We start from the raw sequence: 24,125 nt of genomic DNA, 5'->3' as shown, positions 1-24,125 counted from the left end.
GTAATAGGATACGAAGTGGCATCTTGTTGCAACATTCAGAATTCAACCAGGTTTGAAAAAAACAAAGTATCTGACAAAAAGTGTTCACTCACAAATTTACAAGTCCAACATACAGGAAAGCCACTAGGTAAAAACAGTTTCTTATCCAGGGACAGAATTAGTCCAACTTGACTGGCACACCCAACTTGACTGGTACATCATTCACTTTGATAGGTGATCTATTGTGATTACTACTCTTTTCAAAGATGAAACAATACCTGGAAAGCCCTGAGAAGTGCCATATGGTCACTAAATGTTCCAGCAGCAAAACGTTTTCTACACAGCATGGATGCACGCTTTTGAGAGGCCAGCGCAGGTAGGATAAAAGGATCTCGATATGCAAGAGTGCAAGCAATGGTAAGAATGGGATTCAGGCACTTCAAAACAACAGCGCACAACACCATTTTACCAAGGTGCGGCTCTACTGGTAATTCTGTGAGATGATAACCAAGTTCAGTGAGATCTTCCCAAGGGTCCATGGCATCTATTGTCTATATTAAAAAAAAAATAAAATCAAAAAACAATGGGAAGGAGGAAAGGGGTGGGAAAGCTGACAAAATTCATTTACAAAAAAAACCCAGAAAGGATGTGAATACTGGGCTTGACTTGTTTCCAAACACTAAAAAAGTGAGTTACACTCTTAACAGTTTGAGATGAAACTTCTAAGCAGACTCTTCCCTTAAAAAAATACCACATTCACACACAAAATGAAAACAGACAACTCAAAGCATCCTCCAGTAACTACACAACAGTCTCAGCACAAAGAAAGCTCAGTAAGCTATGTCACTACACCACAAATACAGAATCAAATACAATTCCCATCTAAACCTGTTCCTCTGCTGACCTTAAGCATTTGCACCGCATTTCTCACAGTTAAAGCTGGTGGAGGATCAGGAGCTTTCATAAGAAAGTCAATAATTGGACAATTAATCGGAGCCAGAAGTTTTGTGTGCAAACAAAGCTCCTGCAAGTTAAAAAAAAAAAAAAAAAAGACTGTTGAGACTAGGGGGAGAAAAAAAATCAAACTAAACACTTTTTTGGTGTAAATAGTTCAGATGATATTTTTTAAAAAGTAAACGCTCACCTGCAGTGGCATTCTTAGTAGTTCTGGAGTCTGAAATTCTAACATATTCTGAAATCGGAGCCTGCTGAAGAGACGAAAACAGATTCCAGGCTGACAGCGCCCAGCCCTTGAAAATAAAATATGGAAGTTGCTTAAAATTAGAGTTTCTTCTTAAAAAAAAGAATAACCCAACAACACATACACACAAACTTAGAAAAGAAGCGCATAAGCAGGTCTAAGGAAAAGGTAATTTTGTTGTAAAGTTTAAGTCTCACAGACAATGTGAGACTTTTACAGTACATAGATTACTTTTGATAGCATGAAAATCTTATTGTCATTTTACCCCAACAGTTAAAGGTCTGGAGAAACAAAAATAAGGCCTATCTAAAAATAAAGTGATGTGGGGTTTTCTGCTAACCTAAGACGAATCCAAACCTGAACTGTCCTTTGCTGTAAGGAATATAAGTCAAACTTCCTCGCTTCCACTTCACATCCCCCAGACACTCGGAAGTAAGAGGTAGAATGAAGACCAAACAGCTTGAGTGAGAGGACAGAGACAGCAAACGCTCACATTCACACTCAAATTCTTGCAGGTTAAGGCCAATATCATATTACCAAACACAGACATTTGTTGCTATACATCCTCTTAGCCCTCACCCAATGTTAGGAAGAATATGATTCCTCTTATTAAGTCATGAATGGTTTGGAGAAGGTGTAAAAGGAATCACTGCTCAACGTCTCCTCTAAGATCAGGATGAAGATGAACTGATTAAAAACTAGCAATTGGCAGCCCTTTGGTCACAGAGAAGTTGTGAAATCCCTTATTGGACACTGTGGTTGCTGGTGCCCACATGGGAGAAAGAGAAGGGGAACAAATTGATGGGGGGAAAACAATCTAGACCTAAGGTAAGCTTTGAGAAATTCCCCAGTGCCACTTTTTATACAGCTTGGGAAATTTCTCCAAGAAAATACATGTTGACCCTTACTCTTCTGCAGAGAATTCGCGTTGGCCATGATCCACCATAATATTGGACTGGGCTAGTAGCATTACCCAGTACGGCTGCTACTACCCTGGTTACATTATCCTTAACATACAAGACAGCAGATATCTGCAAAATGAAATCCCGTATGAAGCGTTTCTTACCTGCCTTTCCTCTGGATAGCACTGGCTTTAGAAATCCACACCGTTTTTAGCATTGTAACACAACTCAGTGCATCAAAAGACTTCTATAAAAGCAAAGCAAGGAACATAAAAACATCTCTGAATAGTGTACAGGAAATAGGAGCTACTAGTGTTTTAGACAATCAACAGAATCTCTCTAAAAAAAATAAGCACGAGCCGCTTCTGGCACAAAGGTGTGTTGTAAGGTACTTCATTTCAAGTGAATTCATACTGCCCCCATCACAGTTTACTTGTGCTACATATTTTCCTAAATTAAAAGTTTTCTAGGCAATAGGTAATTGGAAGTCAATAAAAGACATGGATTGCGTTATGTGGTATCACAAACCAAGCAAAAATATGTTATTACATTGAATAACGTTTTCCTCTTTGTCTCGCTTAGAAATTACATCCTTATTTTCCCACGTTTGATGCAAAATTACAACAAAAGCTGTATTACCATGAGAACTTCAGAAATTTGATATGCATATCTCCTGTGATCTAGTCATAGTCTAGATCTTAAACTGCCTTAAGTTATCTCACTTTACTGGAACAAGTAATTAGGGAATGGATATTCAACACATCAAAAACAACGCTTAAGCACTTAATTGATGAGCCTTCAGCTAGACACGATAGTTGGACAAAGGAAACTCCCAGTGTTCTCCAATTCTCAGGAAAATGGCAGTCTAAACTCATGGAATTGTGTCAAAAATCAAACAGAAATACTACATTAAAAGAAAAAAAAAAATCACCGAAGTTGTGGATACATAACTATATCAACCTGCCATAGCTTTTACAGGGTTTTTCAACAGCTAGATATTACCACTAATTGTCATAAAACTAATGGATGTCAAACCTCTCGGTGAGCTTTGTTGCTTGACACGCACTAGCTCAGCCTACTTAAAAAACAGGTCTCCAAAATTTACGTATTATGTATTTTAAAATAACACCAAGAAGTTTACATCCCAAAGAAAGTTTAAGACAATAGTACCTCTTTCATCTTGCCCGAGTCAATAACAAATACAACATCATTGACTGTTATGCTGGTTTCTGCAATATTAGTAGAAAGAATCTGCAATTAAAGAAAAGAAACCAAACACTGTGGTAAGTATAAAAGCAAAGACAAAATAGGTCAAGACAAAATCTGATGAAGTCCCCTGGTACTTACTATTTTGCGGATGCCAGAAGGTGGACTTTGAAGGACCCTCTTCTGATCCAAGGTCTGCAAATCTGAATGAAGCATGAAAACTTGGTATCTAATGCAAAACAAAGAGCGCATTTTTAAGGATCTTTAAAAGAAACAATAGAGACTCAAGAAAACCACAGAAACTAGAGGCTTTACCTGTAAGCATCATCAGCAAATCTCTTGTCATCAAAAAGAATACGGTCTCTCAGGCTAACTATCTCATCATATCCAGGAAGAAATATTAAAATCGCTCCTAAAAGAGAAGTTAGTTTGCACAGTTAAATAGAAAATTCACTTCAAATATATTACAGTACTGCATATATTAGCACTCCAAAGGTTTAACCTAATAGGTATTACTGAAAAAAAAGCACAATTCCTCAGAAGCCAAATCCACAGTAACTTATTGGGAGTATGTGTATACACCTACCGGCACCACAACCGTGACAGATGTTATAAAGTATGTGCATAATCAGGTCCAGATCCACTTTTTCACCATCAAAACTGTGATGATAAGCTTTCAATAGTTCTCTGTCCTCTGCACTAAGGTCACTACCACTTTTTTGTACCAGGGAACTTTCATCCATATTTCCAGATTCCACTGAAGCACTAGAACACACAAATACACAAGCCAGAGTCAAGATTGTTTGCTTCAGCTTTGCATTCAGCCATCAACTCAGATTCAGATGAAGACCAGCCAGACTAGTTCTCTTGAATCTAGAAGTGCAGTGGAACAGCCTCGCCACAACAGGATTACTGTTTACCGATTTAAGTATTAACCCAGCAAAACATGTAACTTCCAATTTGCAGCATTAACTCTACTTATAACACAACCACAAGCACATGTGTCAGAACTCAAAGTATAGATACCATTTCTTTATCTGTTAAAGGAAAAATTTTAAAATAAATGTATTTTCCAAAAACTTCCATACCGCAACAGTTAAGCAGGTACTACATTAACAAAAACTACACTAAGAGGAACTATAATAATGTAGGTCTCTACAAAACTGTAAGTAAACTATGATAACCAAGTTATAAAAAATAAATTCTTGGATGACCTACTGACACGTTACTCACATAGTTTCTTTAATATGAGTATCATGTATCAACAATATACAGACAAAAACACACAGCAGACTTCCTTCCAAAATAAGTATCTGAAATTAAAATGGTACAGGGTATAGAATTTGCATATTTAAGTTACTATAATCACAACCTGCCTAGATATATAATTGTGATAGTAATGTCCATACTAAGATGATAAACCCTCAGAATACAAAAGAAATGGGGCACAACAACCCTATGCAGTGCTACAGACTAGAAAAACTGCCTGGAGAAGAACCTGAGGGTGTTGATCAACAGCCATCTTAACATGAGCCAGCAGTGGCCCAGGTGGCCAAGAAGGCCAATGGCATCTTGGCTTGCACCAGAAACGGCGTGGCCAGCAGGTCCAGGGAGGTTATTCTCCCTCTGGTCTCGGCACTGGTGAGACTGCTCCTTGAATCCTGTGTTCAGTTCTGGGCCCCTCACCACAAGGATGTTGAGGCTCTGGAGCGAGTCCGGAGAAGAGCGACGAAGCTGGTGAGGAGTCTGGAGAACAAGCCTTACAAGGAGCGTCTGAGGGAATTGGGGTTGTTTAGCCTGGAGAAGAGGCTGAGGGGAGACCTCATTGCTCTCTACAACTACCTAAAAGGAGGTTGTAGAGAGATGGGAGCTGGCCTCTTCTCCCAAGTGAGAGGTGACAAGACAAGATGGAATGGCCTCAAGCTCCACCAGGGGAGGTTCAGGTAAGACATCAGAAAAATACTTTTCACGGAAAGGGCCACTAGGCACTGGAACAGGCTGCCCAGGGGGGTGTTTAAATGTGGTATGGATGAGGTGCTCAGAGGCATGGTTTAGTGGTTTATAGGAATGGTTGGACTCAATGATCCTGGAGGTCTTTTCCAACCTAGTGATTCTGTGAAACCCTACACAACTAGAACCATAATTAACCTACAAGCAAATAATTACTGTGATACTGAATACAACATTTTTTTTTTATATAACTATGTTTTCAAAATATTCCTATTCTCAAATAATTCTTGCTATTTAGGCCAGATGTTAGAGTATAAAAAGCTAAAACCTGTTCTGATTAAAAGAAGACAAAACATACACTTCCCTTCACCGTGCTACACTATCGCTTCTGCAAAGTAGTTATAGCTTACCCGTAGGACTCCAACAGGTCAACAACCTCCATCTGTTCGAAGTGCTTCGCCCAGTCCAAAGCCATCCTGAAAGAGTTGCATAGAAATCTTTAATTTCTCACTTCAAAAGATAGATATGAATGGCACATTACACGAGGAGACAACTGACACCACACTTTACTATTAATTTCTGCATGATTTTTAATCAACACTGTTACTGCTGGATCAGCAGCTTCCTCCTTTGACGTGCATAAACAGGTGTGATAGCAATATAATTTTGAGATAACTGCAATTCTTTGTCAAAAAAGAATCTCAGTTTTACAAAGAAGTATATGCAAGCCTATAGAAGGAAATGAGGACAAAGAATATGCCATTCCTTCAAAACCCACACACCAACACGCAGAGATAAACAAACCATGCCTTTTTGTAGTACCCTTTACTAGCTCCTTTAAATCATCCCGAGAAGACACACACCAAACATTTTTCTCCAAACTCTGTGAAAATATTTGGCTTTTCGATGTCTTACAGAAGTTGCCTTCCCCATAATGCAGTTCATTCTGCTCTCCTTCTAAACTGCAATCCTTCCCAAGTTTGTCAAGTGATAGTACCAAACACCGGACTCCTGGAATCATAATACTTGTCTTCCTATATTAAAATTATTTACTGTATTTCCCTGTTTATATAAAGACAAAATTCACAGCCACAGAAATCTGATGTTTACAGATTCACAAATATTTCCACAATACAGAATCATAAAATGGTTTGAGTTGGAAAGGACATTAAAGACCACCTAATTTCAGCCTCTCTGCTATGGGTAGGGACACCTCCCACTAGGCCAGGCTGCTCAAGGCTCCACCCAACCTGGCCTGGAACAGCTCCAGGGAGGGGGCACAAATTCCCTGGGCAACATGTTCCAGTGCCTCACCACCCTCACTGTGAAAAAAAATTTCCTCATTATGTCTAGTCTAAATCTGCCCCCCTCCAGTTTATACCCATTGCCCCTAGTCCTATCACTACAAGCTCTCGTAAACAGACCCTCCACATCTTTCTTGTAGACTTCTTCCAGGTACTGGAAGGTCGCTGTAAGTCCTCCTCAGAGCCTTCTCTTCTCCAGGTTGAACAACCCCAACTCCCTCAGCCTGTCCTCATAGCAGAAATGCATCAGCCCTCTGATCATCTTTGCAGCCCTCCTCTGGACCCGTTCCAACAGCTCCATATCCTTCTTATGTTGAGGATTCCAGAACTGGACACAATACTCCAGGTGAGGTCTCGCAAGAGTGAAACAGAGGGGCAAAATCACCCCCCTTGATCCACTGGCCACGATGCTTTGATGCAGCCCAGAATACGGTTGGCCTCCTGGGCTGCCAGCACACATTGCTGGCTTTTGTCGAGCTTCTCACCAATCAGCACCCCCAAGTCCTTCTCTGCAGGGCTGCTCTCACATCACATCATCTCCCGTCCCATACTAAAATCAGGGATTGCCCCGACCCTGGTGTAGGACCTTGCAATGTCCTTGTTGAATCTCATGATGTTCTCACAGCCCCACTTCTCCAGCCTGTCCAGGTCCCTCTGGATGACATCTTGTCCATCTGGTATGGCAACTGCACCACTCAGCTTGGTGTCATCTGCAAAACTGCTGAAAGTGCACTCAACCTCGCTGACAATATCATTGATGAAGATATTAAACAGCACTGGTGCCAGTATAGACCCCTAAGGGACACCACTTGTCACAGATCTCTACCTGGACTTCACACCATCAACCACTACTCTCTGAGTACGACCACGCAAACAGCTTCTTATCCACTGAACCGTCCATCTATCAAATCCATACCTCCCCAATTTAGAGTAAAGGACTTCTGGCTGCCATGACTTTTCAAGTACCATGGAGAGCAGCTTGGCAACCACATCAGCCAATTCCCTCAGGACTCTGGCATGCATCTCATCAAATCCCATAGACTTAAATATGTTTGGGTTCCTCAAGTGGTCACAAACCTGATCCTCCACTACAGTGGGAAGGATTTTACCTCCCTGGTCCCCATCTTGATGTACCTCAGCCTTCTCCTCGCCTGTTGACACACACTCACTATTTTCAAGCATCAGTGGGGGTACATTATTTTTAACCTTCCTCTTCTGACTGATGTACCTGTAGAAGCCCTTCTTGTTAGTCTTCACTTCCCTTGCCAACTTCAGCTCCAGCTGCGCCTTGGTCTTCCTGACCCCATCCCTACACAACCACACAGTGTCCCTATACTCTTCCCAATACTTACATATATATATCACATCAAAGATCTTTGCACCTGTAATGTCATATTTTTAATTCCTGTATAGGTCACTCTCTTAAAATAAAAACCACAAAACATTTTAGGTCTAATTCAATCAATCTAGTGAGAAAGATGCCAGTTTTTCTTCCAAACAGTGTGTTAAATCAAACACATTGAAATCAAGAGTATATATTCCGTATTAGACACCATTTAAATAAGAATTCAATTTATATTTTACAGAAAGCAATGTGATAATTGGAAGTTAGAAATTGTTTAGAACTGTAAAAACCTATTAGTGTTTACAGTAGTCTGATAAGTTAGCAAATTAGTTTAGATGTTATAGAAATTTCCTTCTCACTTGTATATCGACAAATACATCTTTCAGTTTATCTATTTGTTTTTACCAGCCATTGGATGATTTGCAGTGGATATCTGCTCCCATACTGATTAGTTGTTCTACTTGACTCAAAAAGCCTCTCCCTGAAGCAATCATTAGCGCAGTTGCGCTGGTTTCACTGTGCCTATAATCAACTGAGAAGTACAAAAAAAAAGTCAGCAAAACAAATACAAATGTTACTTTTTCATCTAAATGTAGGATATGACTTCCAAAACAAAGCCCAGAGAGAATTTGTTTACTCATTTCATCCCACCAGTCAGTTCATGTGAATTTAACACTATTTTAGAAATGTCTTAGAACATCTGTCAATACTTCAAAACAAGTACAACAACAAATTACTGCAAAACTTAATTCTGCTAACCCTATTCATTTTTTCAATAGGCAGAACTCAAAGGTAACAACGTTTGAAATTGGAGATGAAGTACTACAGAAATTCAAGACATTTTGCAGTTGTTTTCCTCATCTTACTGCATAACAGAAACTTACCACTGATGTTTTCAGTTAAGATGAGATGGAACACCTGAGCAAAGGAATCAACATCTTGATGCAACCAGATGTCAGAAAGACAGGAATCCATTTCTTTTATTAACCATGGCTCAAGGCAATTCACATCTTTTTCAGTCTGAAGAGAAAATAAAGTATTGAAAGATTAATCTCTTCTCAAGGGTTGTCCTTATTCTTGTATAAGAGAGACAAAGAATTTGAACAGTTTTTGAAGTAACAACTAGAAATACAGCATTCAGATGACAAGCATTTATGGTTTCATATGCAAGTACTTTAAACAATGTCAATCTGGTCATTTGCACAAAAGTTATGCACGACCATCACAACTGGAAAGCACACTTCAGCTAGAGTAGTTCATGTTAATAAAAAAAAAATTAAAAAATATCTTTTAAAATATGTTAATATCCTTCTAAAAACTCTACAGGAGTTATATCTTTAGAAAACACTTTTAAACAGGTAGTAATAACATAACATAGAAAGCAGATTTAATAAACTTTTTCAAATAAAGGAGAAACTTACCAGCTGATTAAATACAGGGTCACCACCGTCACTGAAGAGATTATTCTCTTCATTTGCACTTCGGACAGATCTTTGCCTCCGAGATCCTGGTTTGCTCTTATGTTCTTGAGTAGAACACCACTCAGTAAGAGTGCTTTGCTGTTTTTCTTCTAGGATGCATAAAGTATTTCCAAAAAGAGTTTTACATCTGTCCTAATTATCCATTGTTTCCAGTTACAAGAAATAGTTATACCATTCAAGCTCTTTTATTTATCTATAATGCTGTTACCAACCCATATAAATTCCATGATTAAGGGCATCCAAAGTGCACCACTGTAAACAATTGCTATAAGAATAAGGTAAAAAAATATCATTTAGGTGGTTAACCCCCCAGTCTCTCCAATATTCCAACTTACTGCATTCCAATGAGCTTCCTAAGCAATTCTCAGTCCAGATATTTCTCCGAAAGTAAAATACCAAATAAGAAGTGATATAGCTCCCGTATGTAACAACTAGGTTTTCTATACAAGCAGAAGCAACAGTAGATAACAGCAGTGCCTTAACTGAACTCTTTTATCCACAATGACCAGAACTGAGCAATGCAATAAACATAGACGTAGGACCATATATTATTGCACTGGTTATTGATTATTGTTGGCTTGTTTGGTCATACCCTCTGTGATCATTACTTTCCATTGCCAGGAGTACTGTGTCCAGCACTGGAATCCCCTGCATAAGGGGGACATGGAACCATATGAATGGGTCTAGAGCAGGGCCATGAAGATCATCAGAGGGCTGGAGCTCCTCTGCTATGAGGACAGGATGAGAGAGTTAGGCTTGTTCAGCCTGGAGAAGAGAAGGCTCTGGAGAGACCTTACATCAGCCTTCTGGTACCTGAAGGGAATCTACAAGAGAGCTGGGGAGGGATTGCAGTGATAAGGACATGGGGGATGGCTTTAAATTAGAAGGGAGAAGATTTAGACTAGATATGAGGAAGAAATTCTTCACAATGAAGGGGATGAGACCCTGGAACAGGCTGCACAGGGAAGTTGTCGATGCTGCCTTCCTCAAAGGGTTCAAGGCCACGTTGGATGGAGCCTTGAGCAGTGTAGTCTGGTGGGAGGTGTCCTTGGCCCATGACAAGGGCGTGGGACCTGGTTGGGCTTTAAGGTCCCATCCAACCCAAGCCATTTTATGATTCGATAGCATTGAATACACATACGCCTGAAGAATGCAGTGGAAGTGTTCTGTACAAAATGTACAAAATCGTGCCCTCTAACAGCTACACTCCAATTTTCATCCAAAAGTCAGCACGTAGTATTTTCTGCTTCTATAGTTTTCATGTGGCAAAATCCCCCATAAATATGCAATACTACTCAATAATAATTACAAAAAATACATCATTTATCAACTGAAAGCAAACATACAACCATAAAAAGAAATTTCTTTGAAGTTATATAGAATCACCAGGTTGGAAAAGATCCATCAGATCATCAAGTCCAACAATTCCTATCAAATACTAAACCATGCCCTCAGCACCTCGTCCACTTGTCCCTTAAACACCTCCAGGGAAGGTGAATCAACCACCTCCCTGGGCAGCCTCTGCCAGTGCCCAATGACCCTTTCTGTGAAAAAGTTTTTCCTAATGTCCAGCCTAAACCTCTCACGGCAGAGCTTGAGGCCATTCCCTCTCATTCTGTCCCCTGTCACTTGGGAGAAGAGGCCAGCTCCCTCCTCTCTACAACCTCCTTTCAGGTAGTTGGAGAGAGCAATGAGGTCTCCCCTCAGCCTCCTCTTCTCCAGGCTAAACAACCCCAGCTCCCTCAGCCGTTCCTCATAAGACCTGTTCTCCAGCCCCTTCACCAGCTTTGCTGCTCTTCTCTGGACTCGCTCCAGAGCCTCAACATCCTTCTTGTGGTGAGGGGCCCAGAACTGAACACAGGATTCGAGGAGTGGTCTCACCAGTGTAGAGTACAGAGGGAGTATAACCTCCCTGGACCTGCTGGCCACGCCATTTCTGATACAAGCCAAGATGTCACTGGTCAGATCCCTTTGGAGAACCTCAGCAGATCGACACTTCCACCCAGCTTAATGTTATCCACAAACTTGCTAAGGGTGCACTCGATGCCTTCATCCAGGTCATTGATAAAGACATTGAACAGGGCTGGACCCAGCACTGAGCCCTAGGGAACCCCACTTGTAACTGGCCTCCAGCTGGAGTTAACTCCATTTCCCACCACTCTCTGGGCCCGGCCAGCCAACCAGTTTTCCACCTAGGAGCGTGTGCACCTGTCCAGGCCAGAGGCTGACAGTTTCTCAAGCAGAACGCTGTGAGAAACTCTGTCAAAGGCTTTACTGAAGTCCAGGAACATACATCCACAGCCTTTCCCTCATCCAGTAGCTGAGTCACTTTATCACAGAGGGCGATCAGGTTAGTTTGGCAAGACCTGCCTTTTGTGAACCTATGTTGACTGGGCCTGATCACCCAGTTCTCTTGCATGTGCTTCATGATAGCACTCAAGATCACCTGCTCCATGACTTTCCCTGGCACTGAGGTCAGACTGACAGGCCTGTAGTTCCCTGGGTCCTCCCTGCGACCCTTCTTGTAGATGGGCACAACATCAGCCAGCCTCCAGTCCAGTGGGACTTCCCCAGTCTTCCAGGACTGTTGGAAGATGATGGAAAGGGGTTTGACCAGCACATCCACCAGCTCCCTCAACACCCTTGGGTGGATTCCATCTGGCCCCATAGACTTGTGGGTGTCTAGTTGGGCAAGCAAGGCTCCGACCACCTCCTCTTGGATCATGGGAGCCTCATTTTGCTCCTCTAGCTCCTGGGTTTGTACACAGACAGAACAACTTTCTTTACAATTAAAGACTGAGGCAAAGAAGGCATTAAGTACCTCAGCCTTTTCCTCATCCCCTGTCACTGTTGTTCCTTCTGCGTCCAATAGGGACTGTATGGTCTCCCTAGTCCTCCTTTTATTGTTAATATATTTATAGAAAGATTTTTTGTTATCTTTCACAGACTTTGCCAATCTGATTTCTAGTTGGGCCTTGGCCCTTCTGATTTTTTCATGATCTCACTTCCCTCTTGTAGTCCACCCAAGATGCCTGTCCCTTCTTCCAAAGCTCAGACATTTCTCTTCTTTTTGATATCTCTCAAAATCTCCCTGCTCAACCAAGCTGGTTTTTTCCCCCCCACCAGCTCTTTTTCTGGAACATGGGGATGGCTTTCTCCTGAGCTGCTAGGATTTCCTTTTTGAATAGCTCCCAGCCCTTGTGGGCTCCCTTGCCCTTAAGTACTGTCTCCCATGGGACTTTGCCAACCAGCCTTCTGAACAGTCCAAAATCTGCCCTCTGGAAGTTTAATGCAACTGTTCTGCTAACCTCCCTCTTCACCCCACCTAGAACTGAAAACCCTGTCATCTCGTGATTGCTTCGTCCCATAATCTATTGCAATAATGTAAACACTGAGATCTAAAAGATACTTGCTGTCTTCTAATCACACCTCATTTCATATTCTGACTTTGGAATTTTAACAGAGAATCATCCCATGTAGCTGTTCAATCTATCAGTCAATGAGACTCATTTCCAACCCTAACAATTAAGAGGAATTAAGAAGAAGAATTAAGAGGTCCACAAACCTTGCTGCTTCTCTTTTTGGTACTTTAGCATCTCTTTGTTTGTATACCCAGTGCTTCGTAAAATATCCTCCAAAAACATCTCCTTAACTTCAAAAGGTCTTCCTTGTACTGAAAGTAAAAGTAGTTCATAAAGTGTTAGATATTCCCTAGCTTCATTTATGATCCGAATTTTAAAAAAGGGTTTTGCAGATACAAAAAGTGAATTATACATTCTTAGGGCCTGATTTAAGGAATTATTCTTTTCCTTGAAAAGAACTGTAGAAGTATCTTCAGTGGAGTTCATTTTGTTAAGATTACCGGGCCACAAAACAAAACAAATTTCAAAAGGGGAATGTCAGCTGGGCACCTTGTTTCCCATTAACCTCTTCAATTCTTTAAGTGTTACACCAAGAGATGCTCTGAAGATTGACAGTTATAAATGGCAATTTTATCAAAATGAGAAAAAAAAAAGACTCATTTTTGTTTATGTTTACAAAAGAACAGTTAATTGTGTAAGACACCTGGATTAAAAATTATAACCGCAATTAATACAGTTTTAGTGCACGATCCCACAAGCAGACCATCACCTTTATATTAAACCACTTTATCTCCTTAGAAAAACTTCACTCAATTTCCTCAATCGCTTCAGCCCAATTTGGCTCTTTTTTACGGAGTACTTCCTGACAAATAAGACAATCCAACGGTCCTTATTTCCTAACAATCTACCCTGATTTCTGTTTCAATATCACTGTCTCCTAGACCTTACTTACAAGGCATTAAAGGATTCTCTCTCACAGGAAGAATTAAAATCTCTAGATTTTAATTTCTCATACCTTAGCAGACGTTTACCATACCTTAGTTTAAATCACTTAGGGCTTTTCTCTTGTTCAGAAATAACAAGCTACAGCTCACATACTTTTAGAAGGTATTACAAAGTCTTCCAGCATTGATCACAAAGTGTGTGCTACAGGAACGCACAACCACAAACTGGTGGTTTCTGTGCTAAGGATTTTGTCAGCTATATTATTGAAGGAGGATCAAATCTTTCTCATGACATTAACAGAGAAAGCCTGCAAACCCTCTTCTTTTATTTCCTAAATTCTCAAAATTGGAAAAAGCAAAGGGTTTTTTTCAACTGTAACTCATCTGTTTTGCAGACTAAAGTAAGTGATAGCAGTGCAGCCACTCAGGTTAACCAGAGAAAAAGATTGTCATCAGGATTTCCTGAATAAGCATACTGATCTAAATGAACAGGAAAGCCACAAGGAGAGTCTTGTGGAAAGCCATAAAATAATTAGAACTGAGGTTTCCTTCTCCAAAAATAAGTCTAAATCACTGAAATAGCGTAATTTCCGGATTCCTGCCTCCAACAAGTTGCAAGCCTTATTTTACTAGGTACAAATTGAGAATTGACAATTAAATATTTCTATCTATAACGACACAGTTTTCTTTTTCAGGAACATTCAAAAAATTAAACCGATGATTTGTAGATAAGATTCTCAGTTAAGTGATTCTACTCATATCCTGGGACTGTTGAGCTTCTTAAAAAAAAAGGCTGACATGCAGAAAGCCTACTATGTTGGTTTGAAAATACAAGGTTTCTCTTGAAACACTCCTACTGAGAACAAGTTGTACTTAGACATTGTTGCTGAAAAAGGAAGATCTAGAGGTGCCACAGGAGGTCACCCATGTGCAAAATTTGCAAGCCAGAAGGGTGAAGAGAAAGAAATACAAAGCATCTTCCACACGTTTTACCTCTACTAAAGATGAGTCAAATGAAATAAAAACAGCAGTAACGATAACTTTTCCTTGCATTTGAATGTCATCTAACTGCAGATTACAAAGTCCAAATCAAAATTAACAGAAATTGCCATGGTTTTTCTCAGTGTTTACCTAGACTATTAGCTAATTTATTTAAAATAAAGAATCATATGATTAAAATATGAAAACCCAATTTACCTAAGACTGTACTTCTGCAGTGACCAGCTGCAGTTATCTGTGTTTTATCCACTAACCAGCAGCAATCTCTGAGAGACCTGAAGAACTGGAATTCACAGGAACGAATTAAAATCGATCACACTGTTGCAGATCCTAGGGTCTACACTATCATGTAGACCAGCACTTTAAGAACCTTTTCCTGTTTCCTGAATTAATCAGAGCCAGGGCCAGGACATCCCTGCACTTACAGAACTTCCTGCGATAAAAACTCTCAGATCTATGCAAATAGCTAAAAAACCCACAAAATTAACAAACTAAGAGCAAGCATTGCTGTAACTCTTAGTGTATTTATCATGTTCCATTACTCAGCACGGTTTGCTATTGTTTAACCTATAAATGCTACGGCAGGTATACCTAGACTTAAGATTTTACACGAATACTTACTGCGCATTATTGGGCAACTTCCAAAATATCTAACAAAGAGATCTGCATCCAGAGCAGCACTAGAAATAATTAGTTTTAAATTATCCTGTTTCTGCAACACATCTCTCAGTTTTATTAACAAGAAGTCACTGAACCTATCCCTCTCATGTACTTCATCCTGTAACAAACGGGGTGGGGGAGAGGGAACAAACAACAGATAAACATCATGGACTCAAGATTGTAACTTTCCACAAATATGAAACTGAAAGATATAATTTGCTAGTACATTGAAGACACATAGAAATGTGTTCACCTAATTTAAGACAGGATTTTTTTTTAAATATTCAAAAGTAACAAATATTTCAAAAAGTTTAATAAAGCTATCTCAGAAAAACATATATCAAGAAATTTTATACACTGCTCTGTCAAGATGCTAACCACATACAGCTTGATTTCAGAGGTTAAAGCGAACTGAAACTTTTTAATTCTTATATTTGAATTAATTTTCAAGATAATGACAAACTGCCAATTCTACAAATATATTAATATATTCTCACTTCACAATTGACGAATGTTTAAAGAAATGTATGATAACACACAATGAAAAAAGTTAGATTGCTTAGATCCTTTAAGTCACACAAAAATCTTATCCCTAATTAAGTCACATGACTGACTAAAGTAATTGCTTTTGTTGGTGCATTCTGTTCTGGTTTTTGTATTATGGACTGTTGAAGCAGGGACGCAAATATATTTTTAAATACAACATTTTTAGGCTGAAGTCAACAATGTATAAATTGTTCTCACATTTTTTTTTTATTTTGATAAACAGGCAGGCATCTAAAATTATCACGAATATTTGTCTTCAGCCACGGAGAGCTCAATCTTGAAAAAAAAATTCCGGGTTCCACTGACATCAAATTCCACAACAGGAATACTCACATCATCAGAAATGAACGCCTAAGTAATTTGCTGAAAATTAGACTAGTCATTATCTTGAAAACATCTAGGCTCACGGAAGGACCACAAATCTTGTACTGCTAAAACAAGCTCATGATACAAAAAAATTCTGACACACTTGTGTTGAACCATATATACATAAGCCCCCTTAAGGCTCTTCTACTTTCTGACAGAGGAAGTTCAGAGAAATTTAGAGCTCTGTCCCCCACAATTGCATAAAGATTCCAAAACTAATTATTGGTATGAAGCTAAAATAAGATACTGTTACAAAATTTTTAAAAAAGGCAAAAAAAGCAAACTATGCACTATAATAAGGACTCAGTAAGTCTTAAACAGTAATTCAGATTCTAACTACATAAAAACACCGTAAATGCTCGGCAAATTAAAGACAACAAGGATCTTATCTGGCAATCTATAAGTAATACACATTGTTCAACCTCACATGAAATACATTAGGATTCTTACCACAATAACATGTGTCACTGTTGACAGAGTGCTGTCTCCTGCCATCAGCGTGTGAAGTAGGATGCCATTAGTGCAAAATGTTAACAATGTCTTTGGAGAAACCCTATTGAAAAGTTCATGAAGATACTTCAGTCTTTCGCACCATTTAAATGCATACTAGCTTTCCAAGACTTAGTGAAAATTAAATTATTAACAACTGCTCACCAGAAATGGAATTAGATTATAGTTCTCCCAAGGAATTCACGCATCCTATTTGTTTGTAAACATTGCCTATTCCCAGAGCATTCCTAAGGAATCTCAGTGCTTAAGCTCCCAACCTTCAGGCAATGGATTAATTAACAAAGTGAGATTCAAATTTATATAAATAAATAAATAACCAAGCAAAATAGAACCTTGAGAATCACTTCATGTTGTTTAATTTACTGGAAAATTCAGCATGGACTGCTTTGGAAAAACAGGTGCCAATTCTTCAGTATATGCTTCGATACAGTTTCGTATTTGCCTATACCTGACTGAACCACAAAGAAATGAGTTGATCCGTTTCAAGTGCTTTAATTTTTCTCTTCAAAAACTTCAAAATCTTTAAAAGTTAATATTCTAGTACCTGTGGCAGAGTTATTTGTGGAAGTGAAAACAGTGACTGCCACACTACCCAGCATTGTCATTTGAAGTACTCAGAAGTTCCTTTGTATTACACCGTACAGTTCTCTTCTGAAATTAATGAGCTCACTCACTGCATTTCTTTCGAAGTTCGGAATTCATCCCTCCTTTCAAAAATCCTCCTACCTATTAGATTCAAGGAACACATTTAACGTGTACTTTACCCATCTCTACTACTCTCTCTTCTTCAATAGCTTTCTAGAAATCATCACTGCTCTCTAATAGTTAAAAGGTTAAGACTCCTGTGTTACTGTAAAAACCTCCATCCCACATCTTCTTTTATGGAGTTGGAAATATAGCCACCTCTCTCTTTTGCTCTTTCTCTTGAGAGGACTTATTGATTTCACTTGAGCAGGATTTTCTGCATTGCTTGCAATAATTCCTCCACTTTGATGTGAGCTACATTTAGTTCTTCTTCAGCCAGCATAATAGGCCCACATATCAATCATGCAATTAAATTTGAAATTTGTCTTTACTAGCTCTTTCAAGCCCTTAACAGAACTGTGAACTCCCATATACATAATCAAATTCTTCTTTAATTTTACTGTTTTTCAAGTGTATTCAAGTTTCATTAGCTATGTAACATCTTGATCCATGTAGCAACATAACTAGCTCTACATTTTGCCATCCTCTCATTCACACTCCAACGCCTGCACATTTCTGGAAACCCCACTATCTAGAGAGTTCAAAGAATCTAGAAATCACACAACAGCTTTCAGACTTTCATCTACCCCTACTCTACTTTAGGAATAAGTTCCTCAGCTGACCTAGAGTTCTCTACTTTCATGTCACTTCACGCTTTAAACAGTAGTTAATGCACACTAGACCGCCAAGTAATGCTCAACCTCATTAATCTCTCTAAAACTTTTGTGCTGTTTCCTTTTATTTCCCCTATCAACTCTCACTATAGCATCTGTTACAGTGTGCTGCTCTGCCTACCTATCTCCAAAGCTTGCAGAACTTTTGGATCTAACCACGTTAAAAGTAGGGAGAAAAAAAAAAAAGAGGAAAGTGTAGGCTTGATCTGAATTCCACACACACACACCCAAGCAGAAACGAAGAGAAAATACCTGCAATTCACTCACATAAGACAACTTACTACACGAAACCAAAAAATACAGGAGGAAAACTATCTTTTTCACTCTTAAATATTCGACTACCCAAGCAACAACACGCTCTACCTATACTTTACATACTAAGCTTATACTAGGCTGTATCCCAAATATATTGTAGTTCGTATGTACACAAACCTAAAGACTTCAACACAAAATCAACTGGCAATAAGAAATGCCATAAGTACCTGTTTTCTAATCGAGTCTGATAACCAATTGTCTGGCCAATCTTTTCTCCTCTTTCTGCTGCCACTCTTTCAGCCACAGCAACGGCTGCTAAACGTCTCGGTTGAGTGCAAAATATACGACAGGGAGTCCCAGTTTTGTAACAGTCATCAAGAAGGAACTGTGAGATCTGCAAAGAAGTGGTTTAAAGTTCCTTGTCAATTTGATAAAGTCATAGCTTTTTTACCAGAAAACCATTTAAGTGCATCTCAATATTACATAGGTTGCAAGATAATTCACCATAAGATTATCATTGCAAATGTGCTTGAAAGGGTAGAAAGACAGCAAACAAATTTCTGACTTTAATTTGTTTCAAAAGAAATAATTTAGGCTTCTCTCTCCTGCTTCAGAGAAATCTATATAAAATATTTGTAGATAATCTTTCATTTAAACACAAAAATATTCTACTAGAACTAGCTTTAGAAGGAAGGGGGCTACAGAAAGTCGTGAGTACTTTCCCTTCAAAATCTTATATCACTGTAATGAAAACTGGTTATCAATCACAAAACTGTGCAGAAATATTTATGCTTTTACTAAGTACCTACTGGCTTAATATTTCAAAAGCAAGAAAGTGAATCAGAATACAAGACTTTCAACTGCATAGGAAAACAAATGCCTTAAAAGCAGCACAAAGCAATCCCTTATTACCTAAATATTAAAAAATGCATTAGTTTTTTTATAAATAGTTTTTATTCCATTAAAGAAACATACCTGTGTAGTTTTTCCGGACCCAGTTTCTCCTACAATCAAAACAACTTTATTATCCTTTATTAGTTTAACAATTTCATCCTGTTTTTCAAAAACTGGTAGCGATTGCCTGAAAGAATCAAACTCCGATTCCCCTCTTTTCACTGGAACCTGGGGGATACCACTGCTGAGTCGTCCACCTGTCTTATTCACTCCTCTGTTTTCTGTGAAGAGAAGTTAACACTTCACTTGGGCAGATGCAAAAGCAAGTCACTAAAATATTGCTTAAAAATCATACATAAAAATGAACACTCCTAACTTTGAATGCATCCCTATAGATGTGTCAAGTGACAAACACACATTTACAAGCCATACTCACAGTAACACATCCTGTTACAATGCTTGAAAGAAATATTATTCAAAGGAGTTCTTACTTTCCTAGATACTTTGAACAAAAACAATCTATGCTGGTGCATTGCTCAGTGTCAAAAAAGGTCATAAAGAGCAAAAAGAAATAGAAAACAAATGCAAAAAAACAAGCTGCCTGGCATATTTTCTTCGTTATATTCACACATTCACACCTTCACAGTTCACATATAAATAGTCACTGTATAGTTAAACTTTTAAATTATTCCAAACTAACAAGGTTGTCTCCTGAGAAAAAGATAACTTTGCCGTGGTTCAGATGCCTTCTTACACATGCTCCCTGGTCTTTTATGACCTCTATCCAGTTAGTATTACATAGACCAATACTCTAGTCCCTAAGATTTATCTGAAATCATGCAAAGTGAGACATGCTGCATATCTAGACCCCTGGATCCACAGAGCACAGTGTTATACATTAGAAACCAATGCAGAACTAACTAGAGAACTTGCTCATCTTCAGAGAAGACTACTTCAAACTCGGTATTGTAAATGCTATTCTGCAACTCCTTAATAATTATTTTCCAGAAAAAGGAAAAGCTTGCTCTAAGTTCAATTGTATATATTTAATGTGTTTAACAGATTAATATATTAAATTACAAGCACTGCCTTACCAAGACAATCACAGACTAACAGATTGAAAAAGCCAAAACCTATTCTGTTTTCCAAAGAAATTAAAGGAAGATAAATTTTACACTATTCATTAGTTTATGCCTTACATTCCTAAGAAACTGCTTTTCAGTACTCTTATAATTCTGTTCATTAAGCAACCCTAATAAACAAATGAAACAACTGAAAAAGAAAAGTAGCAAAGGAAGAACATAAAGCATAAAGCATCATAAAGCAGAAAAATCCAATGAAACAAGGCATACTGCTGTGTTTTCTGTCCTCCACGCTCAGCTTTGCCCACAGAAACACAACATAGCTCTTTCACACTCATAACAGTTAAAGCAACAATCTCATTAAAAGTATTTTTTTAAAGCCATGGTGTATCAGAAATCTGTTTTCCAGTGAGCTCTTTCATATTCTAGAATCCTAGATATAAGTCTCTCAGAGACCAAATATATTTTAGAAGATAAAACAAAAAAATAACTACTAATTTTATTAAGAACGTGGATTGCTATAAGCAGAACAGCTTTTCTCATAAGGGTGTTCTTCTGTAGCAGTCCTGGTAATACTTCTTTCTTCAATCTCAGCTCACGGAATTCACATTTCAGAAACATACTTCCAAATAAATTTGGCTGGAACTGGCTCAAAGATTCAAAAGTAAATTAGCGCAAAGCAGACACTGGAAAGTGGGTAACATAACTGCCTAAGTTCCTTTCAACACCAGTTCTAAATGTCCCCGGTACTAACAACAAAAAGTCAATAAAAGTAATGGGTTTGTTTTAGGGATGAGTGTCAGCTGGGTTGTAGGTTGGTTTACTCTTTAAGCCATATCGATCGCCAGTCTATATCAGAAGATACCTTGAACATACCCGATTCAACAGCACGTGCATTTCCTCGCTTTGTCTTTGGCCGAAGTTCTGATCGTTCTTTACTTATGACGGGAAATCTCACAACTAAACTCCGAATGGTATGTTTCGTACTAGAAGCCAAGCAACAAGTCATTACTGCACGTGACACTTCTGATCCATCCTTCTTCCTTACAGTCAGGTATCGATTTGCTCCTTTTCTGAAAGGAAAAAGAAATATATTTTAGGAATAAGTAACCTATTTATATTTTAGGAATAAGTAACCTATTTACATCTATGTAATGATCTTTGACGGTAATTCTTTCAAGGTAGAGGTCAGCAAATGCTGCTATGGTTTTACAACAGTACACAAATACACATGCTATATGGAAAACTCCATCTATTTGGGGTTTCCCTGAAACCTTCCATTTCCACTAGCTTTTATGTAAGAGAAAATAACACCATCACGCCTGCATACCGATGCTCTTCTCCATCACTTCTCAACAGAAGCACTCTTTTGGAGGTGCTAGTCCAGGTCACGTTTTATCTGTCAAGGTATGAGATACTATGCAAAACCCTTAAACATGAAATAGTGAGTGGAAAACAAAACAGATCTCGATGAGAAGTCCTTTGTATTGATCCACGAAATCCAGAAAACGTTACAAGGTCATGCCACTTCAAACTAACCATGTACAAAGATACTTGTTTTTATCTTAAACTTTTTTCTCTAGCACTGTTTTGTGCAACAGTGCACAATATACACTAGGAACAGAGATAATTTTAAGTCATGAAATTCCACATTTGCACCAAACAAATAAAATAAAAATGAGGCTCTAACTTACCCTTTGCTTTTAGATATCAGCCCAAGAGACCGACAAAGCCGGTGAACAAATGCTCTTTCTGTACTTGTGAAAGAAGAAGGAAATTCCATTTCTAGAAAGATAATAAAAGAAGAACATAGAACCACGCAAGACACGGTGTTCTTAGAAACACAGAATCACTAAGGTTGGAAAAGCCTGCTGAGATCATCAAGTTCAATCATCGGCCCAGCACCACCGTGCACTGAACCGTATCCCCAGGGGCCACATCTACACGGTTTTTGAACACCTACAGGGAAGGAGACTCCACCGCTTCCCTGGGACAGCCTGTTCCAATGCTTCACCACTCTTTTCATAAGGAAATTTTTCCTGCTATCCAATCTATACCTCCCTCGGTGCATCTTGCGGCCATTTTCTCTCATCCTATCGCTCGTCCCTCAGAAGAAGGGCCCGCTCCTCCCCCGCACACCACCACCTCCTTCCAGGCCTTCGCAGCCAGCGCTCAGGGCAGCCCTCGGCCTCCCCAGGACGCAACGGCCCCGGCTCCCCGAGCTCCTCCCGTCGTTCCCGCCCCCCCGCAGCGCCAAGGGCAGAACGGACCCGGGAGCCGGCGGGAGACTCGGCCTCGACCCCCCCCGCCCCGAGCCCCGAGCCCCGAGCCCCGCACCCTTCTCCTCTCCGCAGACGAATCGATCCAGGGCGAGGTGCACCGCGATGTCCACCTCCTCGTCCACGCGGATCTCCCTCGGCCCCTCGCCCCGGCCGCTCGAGGAGGAGGCGGCGCCGCCCGAGCCCGCCGAGCGGCCCGGCCGCGACATGGCGGCGGCAGAGCGGCGAGAGGCTCCGCGCGCCTCGGCCCAGGGCAGCCCCGCCCCCGGCCCGCCCCGGCCCGCCCTGAGCGCGCCTCCCGCGCGCCGGTGGAGGGAGGCGGCGCCGGCCGCGCGGTTTCTAACTCGCGTCGTTTTGTGGGTTTTTTTTTTTTGAAGTATGATGATCCCTAAGGGGTTTAAGTCTCAGAGACTTCTCTCACAGCTCCAGTTAGACTTCTTTTCCAGAAAATCGCCAATTTAGCCGTCCATTTATTCATTAACTTCATTTTAGATCCTTGGAGGGGCTGCATCTGAATCTCATCCTCGTCAGCGGACAAGGTGTGAGAAGGATCGTTTCTGTGATGCTTGAGGCTTATGTACCACGGGCCGTCTCACTGGGGAAGATGCTCAACATACGTACCCTTTCATCCAGAAGGACATATATGAACTTCTGTGGTAGTCTGGGTGCTTACACATCCAAGCCACCAAAGCAAACACTGTGGGTAATGAACCTTCTCGATACCACTATGAACAAAGCCTGTTAACTGCTTATCCTTTATAAAAATGGAATGGAACAAACATCAACTGTGTCTGAGAAGCAATGAGTTCTGCTGACTGAATGCAAGAGATGGGGACAAGAACCATGTCCAACACTGCAGTGAAACTTCTCCAGCTGCCTGTGGCAGTCACCACAGCCAGAAGGCTCCTATAGACCTTCCTCCAGCACTTCTTTCAGAGATGCAGTTAACTGAGTTAAGTCTTCTAGGGATGGAGTGTGTGTTCCCACAGGGCTTGGCAGCTTTCCCTCAGGAGCCAGCACATCCACCATGTGCCTGGGCAAAGGAGACTTCAAGAACATCCTCTCTTGCGCTTACATGCCAGATGGAGGGCATTTTGCTGCCTTTGAGGGACCAGAGCTTCTGGCACAAGGCTTAATGCACACTGTCAGAAAGGTGGAACAGCTGTGAACCTGCAGTTTAAAAACACCCATGGAATGGAAGCGAGTTTCTCTGCCACCGGCAGAACCGTTACTTCGAGGGATTAAATAGGAACAATATCATCACCCGCAGAATAACATTTTATCTGGATAACGATTACAGTACTAAACTTGTTAACCTCAAAAACTCTTCATAACAACAACAACAAAAGCATCTTGTCTTCTTTCATCCCTAGCACCACGTCATTGCTGCATTCATAGTTCAAGTATAACAGAAAATGTAAACAGTTCACCACAGTAACATT

The 24,125-nt window shown here is 39.9% G+C and overlaps 1 protein-coding gene across 3 annotated transcripts in view; it reads right to left on the bottom strand.

Moving 5' to 3' along the window:
• LOC138733958 (3'-5' RNA helicase YTHDC2-like) overlaps positions 1 to 22,915 on the bottom strand; it is a 34,515-nt gene extending 11,600 nt beyond the window's left edge. For 2 of the 3 annotated variants that reach the window (XM_069881479.1, XM_069881480.1), the window contains exons 1-20: positions 22,742 to 22,915; positions 22,099 to 22,189; positions 21,281 to 21,477; positions 19,404 to 19,603; positions 18,656 to 18,822; positions 16,696 to 16,798; positions 15,295 to 15,451; positions 12,934 to 13,041; positions 9,309 to 9,457; positions 8,772 to 8,907; positions 8,293 to 8,419; positions 5,649 to 5,714; positions 3,875 to 4,053; positions 3,604 to 3,700; positions 3,430 to 3,517; positions 3,253 to 3,333; positions 2,247 to 2,329; positions 1,124 to 1,229; positions 884 to 1,003; positions 258 to 530 (exon numbers count right to left, since the gene is read on the bottom strand). In XM_069881479.1, the coding sequence (XP_069737580.1) occupies positions 258 to 530; positions 884 to 1,003; positions 1,124 to 1,229; positions 2,247 to 2,329; positions 3,253 to 3,333; positions 3,430 to 3,517; positions 3,604 to 3,700; positions 3,875 to 4,053; positions 5,649 to 5,714; positions 8,293 to 8,419; positions 8,772 to 8,907; positions 9,309 to 9,457; positions 12,934 to 13,041; positions 15,295 to 15,451; positions 16,696 to 16,798; positions 18,656 to 18,822; positions 19,404 to 19,603; positions 21,281 to 21,477; positions 22,099 to 22,189; positions 22,742 to 22,892 (2,679 nt within the window). In that variant the 5' untranslated portion in view covers positions 22,893 to 22,915. Of the gene's footprint in view, positions 1 to 257; positions 531 to 883; positions 1,004 to 1,123; positions 1,230 to 2,246; positions 2,330 to 3,252; positions 3,334 to 3,429; positions 3,518 to 3,603; positions 3,701 to 3,874; positions 4,054 to 5,648; positions 5,715 to 8,292; positions 8,420 to 8,771; positions 8,908 to 9,308; positions 9,458 to 12,933; positions 13,042 to 15,294; positions 15,452 to 16,695; positions 16,799 to 18,655; positions 18,823 to 19,403; positions 19,604 to 21,280; positions 21,478 to 22,098; positions 22,190 to 22,741 lie in introns of those variants that run through there. The other variant, XM_069881481.1, reaches the window with a different exon arrangement.
• Between the last annotated feature and the right edge of the window lie 1,210 nt (positions 22,916 to 24,125).

Source organism: Phaenicophaeus curvirostris, unplaced genomic scaffold, assembly GCF_032191515.1.
Source record: "Phaenicophaeus curvirostris isolate KB17595 unplaced genomic scaffold, BPBGC_Pcur_1.0 scaffold_50, whole genome shotgun sequence".
Lineage (NCBI taxonomy): Eukaryota > Metazoa > Chordata > Aves > Cuculiformes > Cuculidae > Phaenicophaeus > Phaenicophaeus curvirostris.
The sequence above is the reverse complement of the archived record's forward strand: the minus strand, read 5'-3'. Positions and strand labels throughout refer to the sequence as shown.